The sequence below is a fragment of the Pteropus vampyrus genome, unplaced genomic scaffold (genome assembly GCF_000151845.1).
Source record: "Pteropus vampyrus isolate Shadow unplaced genomic scaffold, Pvam_2.0 Scaffold3, whole genome shotgun sequence".
Lineage (NCBI taxonomy): Eukaryota > Metazoa > Chordata > Mammalia > Chiroptera > Pteropodidae > Pteropus > Pteropus vampyrus.
Genome location: NW_011888784.1, coordinates 14,779,831 through 14,792,662, shown reverse-complemented (window position 1 = coordinate 14,792,662; position 12,832 = coordinate 14,779,831). Strand labels below are relative to the sequence as shown.

General features: G+C 40.9%; 1 protein-coding gene across 5 annotated transcripts; it reads right to left on the bottom strand.

The window, feature by feature from the left end:
- Positions 1–2,879: 2,879 nt before the first annotated feature.
- Positions 2,880–10,131, bottom strand: ZNF396 (zinc finger protein 396). 5 transcript variants are annotated; one of them, XM_023531614.1, is made up of 5 exons: positions 10,043–10,131; positions 9,151–9,300; positions 7,422–7,909; positions 7,003–7,165; positions 2,880–5,691 (listed from the first exon to the last, which is right to left on the bottom strand). In XM_023531614.1, exons 3-5 carry the CDS (start codon positions 7,836–7,838, stop codon positions 5,147–5,149), a joined length of 1,125 nt encoding a protein of 374 aa, XP_023387382.1. In that variant the 5' UTR covers positions 7,839–7,909; positions 9,151–9,300; positions 10,043–10,131; the 3' UTR covers positions 2,880–5,146. The 5 variants fall into 5 exon arrangements, with proteins under 5 accessions (XP_023387382.1, XP_011359884.1, XP_011359903.1 ...); XM_011361582.2 differs by lacking the exon at positions 9,151–9,300 and having other exon boundaries at positions 10,043–10,128; XM_011361601.2 differs by lacking the exon at positions 9,151–9,300 and having other exon boundaries at positions 7,003–7,144; positions 10,043–10,128.
- Between the last annotated feature and the right edge of the window lie 2,701 nt (positions 10,132–12,832).

Here is a 12,832-nt window from a genome sequence, read left to right as displayed (position 1 = left end):
ACTGATTTGTTATCCATTAAAATTGTTTTGACTTTTCCAGATTATTATAAATCATAAAGTATGTAACTTTTTACATACATTTTGTTCAGCATACTGCCTTTAATCTTTCATTCAGCATGACTTTGAGATTCATCTAGGTTATTGCATGTCTCAATAGTTAATCCTCATTAAATTTTATTGCTGAGTACTGCTGAGTAGTATTTTATTGTAGGTATCAGTTTGTTTACATTCAAACATTAAAGAACTTTTTAGTTGTTTCTAGATTTGAGCAATTATGAATAGCTACTTAAATACTCATGTATGGGGTTTTGTGTGAACATATTATTTTTCTAGAGTAAATATCTAGAACTGGGATTGCTGGATCATATAGTGTTATGGACTGAATGTGCTACCCTCTCCTCGCCCCCAGATTTTCATATTGAAGCCCTAACCCCTAATGTGATGGTGTTGGAAGATGGGCCCTTTAGGAGGTAGTTAGGTTTAGATAAGGTCATGAAGGTAGGGCCCTTATGATGGGATTAGTGTCCTTATAAGAAGAGACAGAGAGAGAAAAGCTTGCTTCTATCTTTCTGCACTATGTGAGGACCCAGCAAGGTGGCCATCTGCAAACCAGGAAGAGAGCCCTAATCTGAGAACTAAATCAGCAGGTATCATGATCTTGAACTTCCTAACCTCCAGAACTGTAAAAACAAATTCCTATTTTTTTCAAGCCATTCAGTATATAATATTTAGTAATAGCAGCTAGAGTCGAGCAATATATATGGTAAGTAAATACTTATTTTTATGGGAAACTGCCAGACTGTTTTTCAGAGTAGCTATACCATTTTACATTCCATCAGCCATATACAAGTGTTCCAGATGCTCCACATATTCACCAGCACTTTGTATTATCTTTAGAATTTTGTCAAATACTTTACTGCATCAATTAATATGACTATGTGGTTTTTCCTTTTGAAACTACTAGTCTGGTAGGTTACTTTGATTTTGAATACTGAGCCATCCTTATAGCCCTGGGTAAACCCCACTTGGTGCAGGTGTTTTACTCTTTTTATGCATTGCTGGATTCAATTTGATAATATTCTGTTGAGGATTTTTATGCCTATGTTCATTAAAGATTTTGGGTTATAGTTTTCTTGTACAGTCTGTTCTTTTCTGCTTTTCAATATTTATTCTCTGCAGTTTAAATAGGATAATTTCTATCTATCTATTTCCTTTGTCATCTGCATTCTTCCATCGAATACAAACGGTGCATATTTTGAGTGTTGTAATTTTCTGCTCTAAAATTTTTATTTAGTTCTTGTTTATGTCTCCTATTTCTTATCTGAGGTTTTCTATCTTTCCACTTATTCACTCTTATTTCATAAGCATGGTTATAATACCAGTTGTTTTCTGATAATCCTAACATCTTTATCATCTAGGTATTAGTATAGTTTGATTTTCTTTTCCCTTGCAAATTGAGATACTCCAGGTTCTTCCTATGCCTAGTAATTTTGCATTGTATCCTACACATTTTGAATGTTATTAGATTCTAGGTATCATCTAAACCCTAAAAAGAAGGTTGGTTTTTTTGTTTTATCAGGCAACTGTCCCAGTTAGGGTTAGGCCACAAGTTCTGATCTGCATTGGGAAGACTACAGTTCCAATGTCAGTTTGGTTTTCAAACACTTCCAGTACAATTTGAATATGTCCTTTGCATATGCTGCCCAGTGGCCACTCTGGATCTTGGTTGGTAGTCTACTCCAGCTCACTTCTAATGCCTGTTGTCTGCTGTTCAGAGTCAGATCCATGCATGCACAATTTAGAGATAAGCAGAGAAGTTCATATACTACTTTTAGGGATCACACTTGATTACCCTCCTCTTTGCAATAAACCCAACACTTTCTGGCCCCCTGAGGACTCCCTTACTAGTCTACCAGCTAGAAAGCTGGGGTTTTAGTTTCCTTGCTCTGCTGTTTACTTCTCTCAACTATCCTGTAGATGGTCCAAGTAGTGAGAGGACACAGAGAGAATAAAAGCAATGGGGATTGGCACCATGCTCTTGGGACCAAAGGTTCTTTGATCAGAGCAAAGGGTTCCCCTCCCTAAGAGTTTAAGGTTCTTCCCTATGACCTCTGTCATTGCTGTGCTACTGCCATAGCATTGCCTGAAGGCTATACCAGAGAGGAGAAATTCCTCTTTCATTCTGAAAGGATGGAGAAGAAATTACAGGTGAGGTGTGGATAAGTTGGACAGTTTGCTGTTAGGAGGTAGATAGAGTTGTAATCTCTTTTTCTGTAATACAGGAGGCAAAATCATAATCATCTGCCCGTGATGAGTTAGGTGGCCAAGGAGCATGGCAAACACTGTTGCCTGATCCAATGTTGTTCCCAATCTCCTTCTACCCTGATGCTTTTCCTCTAGAAGTGGGAAATGCTTGCTTTACCAGATACGCAACAAGGAAACATAAGCAGAATTTTGCTGATGTTTCTTGGAAAGCTTTCACTTTTCCTAATAAAGAAGACAGCTTATACCTGTGCCATTCTTTCCTTTCTTCCTGACTTGACCACACATGTCATCCCTGGAGATGGGTGCAGCTGTCTTGCATATCTGAGAAAATAAGCATGAGGGAAAGGCCAAAAGAAGGGCAGATTCACCAGCCAGACCAGTCACTGTTCAGTTGCTGATTGAGAGTCAGCGGCAACTCAGCCTCCAGATTTCTTGTTGCAAAGTCTTATTTACTTAAGCCGTAAAAGGTGGATTTTGCACCCATAAGCATTCTTGATACAGGACGGTGACGTACATGTTTCAAAGAGAATGGGAGCGAGGCAAAGAAGGAACATTAGATTATAGATATAATATTGAAGGCCCAGATGAAGTGAAATTCATTTAAAAAATACCAATTTCATTTTGGAGAATTTATTATCTGTGGAAATTAAGCAATCTAATAGTGGTACTAATATGCTACTTTTTATCAAGGTCAGCTCAAGTCATAGTAATTCTGTTTAGATAAACTAGCATCTTCTACATTAGAAGACCTATGTTAAGTGCAAGATAACTCAAAGTACACAGCAACACCCTTTAAATGTTCATCATGTATTTAGATAATATGATTCATATCACTTTCTGGAGGAGAAATTCAGATTATTCACAATGTAGAGAATGCAATCTTGCAAAGTTTATGGCAGCACCAAGTGAAGACAGACAATTCCATCAGAATACTTGATTTAGATTCTGTCATTGTATTCACACAGTACCTAAGAAACTGTCTTTCCAAGACTAAGCAGTAATTCACAATACACATATCTCTGAGGCATCTGCTGCTTTAATAGATGGCTTATTCCTCACTTTAGTTACAGAGAATGAACTCTAAATAAGGACTCCTACAATTTTAGTAACAGAAAATATACAAAACCCAATATATTTTCATATTTCCTAGAACTATAACATATAATCACTATCAGAAAATTCTATAGCTAAAATTTACATTTACTTTCCCTACTAATCTTACATTTATCAATGTACTAAGCAGAGCACAGCAATCCTCCATTTTTTCTGGAGTTACTCTAAACACTAGATATGGTTAGATTTTCTGATAATGAAATGTTTACACTTCATGAGGAACCCAGAGAAAGTTCACAATAAGCTCCTTCTTTTCTCCTTCCAAGGACTTTCACTTCTGTGTTTGTCTCCATGTTGGGTAACTGTGGCACCATGGGAAACACAATAACACATGTATTCTTATAATATATACAGTCTTACCAAGAATCCCTGGAAAAGGGAACATTATGTTGTACATTGTCAGAATTTTAATGACATACGAATCAGTCATTTTATATTTAAACAGGGTATCTGACTGAATTAAATACGGAAAAAACTTTGGTGGACTCTAAATTGACTTTAGCGATTTCCTCTTTAGTACAAGAGCATCAAAACCCAGGATCTTACTTATTGACAGCTTTGTCAAAAAACTCATCTTATTAAGAATGCATAAGGCCCATAAAAGGCGGTCTTGTGATGCCTGAAACATGTTCGTAGCTGAGTTATGCCAGAAAAGGGGCCAGGAAGAACCCTGAAGGATAGTCATCAGCTGTTAAGGGTTTCCCTTTCCATGTAAGCTACGGTACACTTCTCTGTTACGTGCTGTACTTGCCAACATTTGTGTTTCATCAGTCTTGTTTGCAGTCTTTTCTTCACCTCCTTTTTTCCTTTTTATTAAGATGGTCATCAACCTTATATAAGCACTCATAGACAGCCCTGTTTATTATTAGAGCATTCCTCATGCTTAGGCCACTCATTGAAGACATGTAATCTTAATGTTTTCACTGAGTTATTTCCAAATTACATTGTAAGGGAGGTTACATTTTTCCTACACAGGAGTAATGTGTAGGCTCGTGTGAGTTTTCATAAGAGATTAAGTTCCTTTACTCACCTGCCTCCTAACAATGACTCTTGACATTTCAGTCTAGGTCTTAAGGTACATATTCTTTTGGGCCTCTTCAATCCTATTTTCATATTTTGAATCTGGTAACAGAAAACCAAATGGGGAATTTTTTTTAAGTGATTAATCTTCTTTGGTCTGACAACTCTAACGCTCAAGGTATATAATGGAAGAGAATGTCCATTTTTATACTAACTCACACACTTCTTCTCAACAGGGAAAATGTACTTGTCTAAAAAGGAATATACAGTCATCCCTCAGTATCTGAAGGGGATTGGTTCCAGGAACACCCCCAGCTCCTGCAGATAACCCGTATCCACAGATGGTCAAGTCCCTTATATACAATGGCACAGAACAACGCATATAGGTGATCTTCCACATCCGCAAAATCAATCTGCAGCTGGTTAAATCTGCAGATGGAAAACCCAGGTATACAGAGGGCCTACTCTATATTGAAAAATATCCACATATAAGTGGACCTGTGCAGTTCAAACCTGTGTTGTTCAAGGGTCAACTGGACTATTCATTATTTGTGTTCACACTGGAAATAGTAGAACAAGTCTGAGAATGTCTTTTCAAGAGCTACCTAAGGATGGAAATCTGAATTGAGCTTTAGAATCTCAAACACTGACAATGTATTGATAAGCAGAAAAGCAAACAATGCTTACATAAGACAGTCCATATTCTCTCCTGTGGCTTTTATGACATCTGAAAGGAAACTGGTGCCCATCAAAACCACTGATCTATACTAAGAAGGTGTTTGTGCTTTGTGTTTTCTTCCTCTGTAGGAAAAGTTCTGAGTAAATGCTTTGATTCCCTCACAATACCAATGGGATTTTTTCCTCTAGTGTGACTTTTTCTATGTCTGAAAAGATTTGAGCTCTGACTAAAGGCTTTCCCACACTCGTGACATTTGTAAGGTTTTTCCCCAGTGTGGATCCTTCGATGCTGAATCAGAACTGCACTTCGGCTGAAAGCCTTCGCACACACGTCACAGGCATAAGGTTTCTCTCCACTGTGGATTCGCTGATGTAGGATAAGGGCTGAGCTCTGACTAAAGGTTTTGCCACATTCATCACATTTGTGTTGTTTTTTTCGAGAAGGATTTCTATGTCTTCTTTCAAACCTGCTACCTTGTTCACAGGTTCCTCTAGATGTAAAACCCTGGGAAGCATTCATATGAACAATGTTAGAAACATTGTAATGAAGTTCTGTGCCTGAAGAAGTCTTTTGTCTGGAAGCTGATTTCATATTTATAGTTCTGGTGTCTTTATCTGAAATAATACATAGAAAAGCAAATGTCACCGGTTCTCTGTTCAGAAAGAAAGAAAGGAAAATAATCCAAATGAAATATATATGGATAATTTATTAGCTAGTATGTTTGTAAGACAGCATCACAATGTGGAAGATGAAGAGAATAAGGCAGAAAACACTGAGAAGATCATAAGACAAAAGAGAAATGTTTATAGTCTGAGGAGGCAGTCAACTAAAAAGATGAAAAACTCTATGCAAAAGGTAGAATGCTGAGTAGGGTAAAAAGATATCAGAGGCTGAGAAAAGTCTGGAAGAAAAGAAAGGGCCTAAAAGAGAAATTATTATTTCTTATCAAAATCCCCTAGAAGAAATTAACCTGCTTAGCTGATCAGCCATCCCTAAAATATAGAACCAGTGGTGGGGGAGAGGAGGAGATTCTCCCAACTAAGGTTTTCCTTTTCATATCGGGATCTCGTTTTATCCAGGATGATTACCTAGATGGAGGGTCTCTGCTCAAATGTCACTTCATTAAAGAGGCCTTCTCTACCACCCTATTTAATAAGACCGTGTCTCCACTTCATGTATTCCCCTTGTTCTGCTTTGTTCTCATAGCACTTATTATTATTGTTAGTAGTAGTAGTAGTAGTAGTAGTAGTAGTAGTAGTAGTAGTATGTACAATAGAAGAACAGATTGCTATGCCAGCCATTTTGGAACGCTTTTGTAAAAAGTGATGCAAAGAGCAACACAGGTCAGTTTAGAATGCGAGGGAGTAGAGAAACATATTCAAAGTATTGCAAGAGAGCAAAGTCATCTTAGCAGCAATAGGGTGATTCTGATACTAGATCCCACTAGTATTGAACAGGAAGTTACACAAAAATGATGATGTAGACCAGTGGTCTTTAGACTGTGACCTTAGGGTCCCTCAGAAGGGCCTCAGGGGATCCTGAAGATAAGAGGTGGGAACAAAGCCAAGTTGGAGCCCTTGTGGGCTTAGACTACTTCAGAGTAACTACGTTTTCATCTGTTTTCTAAATTGAAACTCCACATAAAATTTCATTTGAGAAAAGGGTCATGCTGTTTTAAAAAGGTTTGAAAATCCTGATAGAGATATTGTCAAAAATTTTTAAAATCTGCAGATTTTATAAGACTGTATGAGAAAGAAACAATAACAAAATACTGAGAATGTTCATTAGCATGACATAATGGTGGAAGTTTTCAGTGAAGAGGGGGCAAGGAGATTTGAGACCTCTTGCAGAAGGCAGCTGAGATGTATGCAGTGGGCTGAGAGGCCACCTTTGCCCCAGACCATGAACTAAATCCTGCCCCTCACCATTTTGTCTGGAGGAGTGAACCTCTCGTGACGAACACTGCAGCTGCTTCTTCTCAGGCTTGAGCTGGGTACTTGATGACTCCTGAATGATTTCCCAAGGTGCTAGCTTCTCTGTAGGCATGTCCTCATTTTGTCCAAAGACCTGGAAACAGGATATTGGAGGCTGAAAAAGGGAATCAGGTTGGGACTTCAGGATAAAGTAAAAGAGAAGAAGCTATGCAGAAAATATCCTGGGGCACAGAAAAAGGGAAGAAAATAGAAGAGCAACATTCTATTTTCTAGCACAGCTTAGGAGTACATTCACCCCGCTATACATCCAGTTGTGGCGAGTGAGAGTACAATCTGAGAGCTCTACCCTCAGTGATGCTCCAGAGGTCCTGACTCAGCCTGGTCTTTCATCCCCTCGGACACCTTCTTACCTGTTCAGTAGGTCCATCAAGCTCTTTCTCTAGCTCCTCCAGCATAGTCACAGCTTCCTCTCCGTCCTCTGGCGGGTGTTCTTGTAGCCAGGCCTGCAGCTCTTCTGGCAGGATGGCCAGGAACTGCTCCAGCACCAGCAGCTCCAGGATCTGCTTCTTGGTGTATACCTCTGGCCTCAGCCACTGACAGCAAAGCTTCCGGAGCTGGTTCAGGGCCTCCCGGGGCCCAGGTGACTCCTGGTAGCCAAACTGCCTGAAGCGCTGGCGGAAGGTCTCTGGGCTGTAGCAGCTTCTCCAGTGAAGGCTGGAGTCCAGATTACCGGCCTCCTCTTCTTCCATCTTCACTACCAGAATGCTGTCAGGCTCTTCTGAAGTTTGTGGAAGGAGTGTTGATGAATCTCTCAATTTTGCAGACATATGGATTGAGAATAGCTTAGGACTGCTAGACTTTAATTTTCAAGGAGGTAAAGTACTCCTTGTGGATACTCCTTAAATATGATTAAAGAAACAAGTGGAACAAGACAAAGACAAATGCTTCTTAGAACAATAAAACTAAGATTGGAAACAAGGCTGTACAGAAAGTACTGCTCTTAATCTTAAGAGCAGTTTATGGTAACTTTATGTTAATCTTAACATAAACCAGGCTTTCAAAGAATACTTCCTTCTTTAAGAGAATCAAAGAGCCAAGATTAATTTATATGTATGAGTAATTCTGAAAATCATGCCCACAAGGCTAAAGAGCACAATGAGAGATCAGCCAGGATTGCATAGGAGCTCCTGGAACATAGAAATAAAGAAGCCAATTAATTTTTTCTAGCCTGCTGCTAAGAGTTCTAGGAAATAGTCTCATGAGAGAAGTACTATTGTGCGGATTTTTTTTCAATGTTTACTAATTTTAAAAACAATATCATTTTGACATTAAAGGAACCATTAAAAAAGTAATCACAAATTCCTCCATTTTACTGTATTTCCATTTTTTTCATATTTACTTCTACTTCCTGTTTGTAACATCTATATTATTTACTTAATAATATCTCTATTGTAGACTATTTGGTAATCTCTAATTTTTACTATTATAAATAATACTGGGTGGCACAACTTAATGAATATACTATTTTTTTCCTTTCAGATTATTTTCTTCAAGCATGTCCCAAGGCCTTACCTTATGGAGGTCAAAGGAGAATGGCAAATTCTGTCTTGCTATGCTATCAAGTAAACTACAGAAAAGATTATCAATTCACAATGCTACCAGCAACATGATGTAAGAGAGCAGCAATCTCTCCAAGTATCATTAGCTTGTTAGCAGGAAGGGGGTGAGAAGACTCTTAGTATAACTTTACTGAGTACCATTTTACTTAGTACCATTTTAATTGGTCAGCAGTTACCTGAGTATCTGATGACTAAATAGAAACCCTTATACGTGTCCCTATTTTTCCTTTATGTAACCTGCCATTTTTTCCCCACCTCATCAAGCAGTGTTCTAGGCATCGAAGATACAGTGGAGACCTAAGCAAAGCCTGTGGCTTGATTAGGCTTAGACTCTAGCAAGAGACAAAAACGTTACCAAATACTTTATATAGTAACGTGATACCCTGCAAACAACAGCTGACACAGATGATTTAACATGTGACAAGCACTGTTCTGAGTGCCTCAATAAATATAAACCCATTTAAATCCTCGCAAAAGCACTACAATTATTTCATTCCCATGTTGTAGATGAGAAACCCACCACCGCAAGCTCAGGTAATGTGACTACGGGCTGGGGTGTGAACCCAGGCCATCCACATTTATTCATGGTTCTGTGTGTTCCAGAGGCCGGAGGCAGAAGACCGTGCTCAGAGAAGCAGCAGACCCAGATGACCTTGGGCAGGAACAGGGTCTGCGGTCAAGACAGTGGCGGCAGGAAGGGTTGAGGTCAAGAGTCTGGAGCTGTCTGTGGGCGTTGCTTTGAGGGCCCCTAAACTAAAGCAGCCTCTGGAAGTCGCAGGAGATAGTGGCCGTCGAACCCATGCTAACTCCACAGTCGCGCTCGGCTTTACACAAGAGACGATGAAACCCACACCCGCCCAAACACGCACGAGGGCCTGTAACGAACCGGGTTTCTGGAGGGGAGGCTTCGCCCAGCGCCCCAAGTCCAGGGTCTTTGCGGAGAAGACTGACTCTCACTTCGAAACCCTCCCTCTGGTGTACCGCCTCCGGGAGGACGGGCGGCCTAAGGCCCCGGGACCGTGCCTCCCCACGCCTGGCCCCACTACCGCGGCGCTCCCTCCCCGGCAGGGACCGCGAGGCGCGCGGGCGTCACCGAGGGTGCGCGCCGAGCGGGTAGGCGCGCGCGGGCTGGGGGATGGGAGGGGGTTCAGCTGAGGGGCCATGCGCCGCGGGAGAGGACAAGGGAGGCGCTGTGCGGACGTGCGGTGAGAGGCAGAGAGATGCAGGGACCAGGTAGGGACCGCAGCGAAGAGCCGCGGGACGTAGGAGGGAGGTGTAGGAGGTGTGGAGAGGGGTACAAAGAAGGGATGCGCGGAAGAAGGGAAGAGCTGCCACCAAGCGGCGCCGCGCCCCCCGCGTGACGGACGCTTCTCTCCGCGGCGTAGCGGCGGAGAAGAGGCCTCGGCTCTCACCTCCGGGCGGGGAAGGACAACCCGCGGTATCGGGGAGAAGCAGGATAAGCGCCAGGCGGGGAGCTGCTTCCGGTCCTCGAGGTGGGTTGTGGGCGGGGCCAGGATAACGGAGCGGTTGCCGTGGAGACGAGCCACCGCCGCCTCGGGCTTTCTGAAAGGCCACGCCTGAGCTAGGGGAAGGGGATAGATAACCTATGGGTGGGCATCCAGCTGCTCCGCGTACCGGTTCAAATAAACCAGCGTTGCTATTTCTCTGAGTACTTTTACTTACATTAATCTTATTCTTTCAGTCACCCAGCAAGGTTATTCCGATTTTACAAGGAATAAAACTTAGGGTTACGTGACTTGCCCATGGTCATAGAGAGGGGAGACGCCTGTGCTTGCAACCGGTCAGCACAACTTTCCTGTAGTCCCCCCCCCCCCCCCGCCGCTACTGAGGTTGCTACGCTCCAAGTATTTAAGTTTTAAGGAGGTTTGAGACCCCCCATCCATGTTTTCACAGGGGAACCTAATGGCCCTTTAAAAAGGTGAGAACCTGCTCACGCATATTTTGGGATATATATATATATAGAATCTTAAGTAAATTTAAAAATAAATTTGAGCTAAATCAGCTACAAAGCCACAGTCCCGCATATTGGCTTCCTCCTCCACCCACTTTACCCAGGGACTTTTGGAAATATACTTGTAAAGGAAGTGAGGAATTAGACTGGGAGAGGACAAAGATGCTTTCAAAACCACTTGCTAATTAATATATAACAATAACAAGAAAAAACTCTTGGTATGACCAAAAAAAAAAAAAGTATGTAGTACTGGAGTCTGAAGTGATGAGAGAAAAGGCTGGTTTAGTCCGTCTAAATCAGAACTAGGGAGTTAAGGGAGAAATTTGCATCTTAATTAACCTACAATTACATTAAATTTGAAGAGATTCTTGCTTTAACGGGGCTTTCATTAAATAACATTTGTTGCTGAGGCAATTGCTAACACAAATTGCAGAAGGAAATGTGTTTATGTTGATGGTGGGTGGGTTAAATGACTCCAGGCAATGAAGAATCTGAAACAATTCTTCTAGGGAAATGTTGACAACGGTGTTAAATCTTAGAAAGTGGTTTAAGGAGAAAATGAACACCAGTCAAAAACAGCAAGGAGAATAGGGAATTGTGAAAAGCTGTAGGATTTGGCAAGAAGTCAGGGGTGAATTCATGGGTTCTGATTCCACCAAATAGCCAGATCCAAGAAGCTAAACTTAAAAAAAAAAAAAAAAGGAGCAAATTAAAAGATTGTTTATAAAGTTTCACAGTGAGATGAAGGACAGGTTTTTGTTTGTTTGCTTTTTATTAATGTTTGAGGATAGATTAGAAAGAAGGTCCCAGTAGAGATAGCATCTGCTATATACCAGATGCATGGTAAACACTGGGAATTCAAATGTAAGATACAGATTCTTGCTCTTTAGGAACTGATAGATTAGTTAAGGAGAAAGGTGTATAAATTGACTATTCCAATCAAAGTGGCATGTTCCAATGGAGCTGTCTACAGATGCTATAAAAGCCCAAAGAAAGAAAAGTATTAGGGTTAGGGATGGATAGACTGGGATTGGAGGTGATGGGGAAAACTGTGTTGATACATTTCTGGCTGAAGGACCAGTGTGGAATGTTTAGATTTACTGGATTGAGAGACAGCAGGCTATGAATGGCTGAGGATGAGGATGAAGAAGTAAGCAAGAATCTAGTTTTAAAAGATTTGACAGGCCGGTTGTAAAAGGCTATGTATGGACTAAAATTTTAAGCAGAATCTTGAGTAAGTGACACAAGCATATCTGCAATTCATATGTAATTCTCTTCTGGCAACAAGAAAGATGGATTTGATGGGAGACAAAATTCAAGGCAGGGTGACCAACTCTGAAGCTATTGCAAGAACCCGAGCTGCAACTGATGGAGATCTGAACCAGTGCAGAGGGAGCGAGGATAGAGGCAGATTCAGGAAAAACATGGGAGGCTGGTGCTTGTTTGGATAGTAGACTTATAATGGATTGGGTAGATAGTGTGTCATTCAAAGAAGTATAAAAAAACATTGAGTAGGTTTGATAGTGGCTTATGTGGACATTCGAGGGGATTTTTTATAGACTGAGTCTGATAGACTGAGGCTGAATGAGATGCTACAATCAATACCCTGTACATAATTAGACATTTTGTGAGATTATGTGAAAACAAATCAAACGTGCTCTATATCTGAATGCTTTTCCTATGTAAGAATATTAAATTCCCTATGAATTTCATAAACCACTTATCAACACAGTGAAAGAGGAGGAGGAGGGCAATCATTCTATAATGACATTACAAAGTCATTCACTCCTTGACCTTCTATTCTTCATCACTATATTTCTTCACCTGGTTATAAGCTTTTATGTCGGAAACCAGCCGACCAAGTCAAACCAGGTCCCTGAATGGGGGAGCGGGGACTGAGAATAAAGAGAAAACAGACAGGGTGCAGGAGGGAGAACAGATCTTACAACTGTCTCTCCGAGTTTATTTCTTAGGCTCCTTTTTATACATATTCTGTTCCTTTGTGTATCCCAAGATAACATAGTTAAAGTAACATCTTGAAGATCAAGGTACAATCGAAGCTCCCTTCGTACTTCCTGTTTCTAATCTTAATCTTCTTCCTCCTGGAATTCTTCAGAACCAGCTTTTTCCCTTTTATATGCAAGCAGGCCTCCCGAGATAATCCATGCACTCCTTTGAATTTTGGGAGCTTCACTTAACCCTTTAGCTCCCTACACTTTTAGGGATGTAG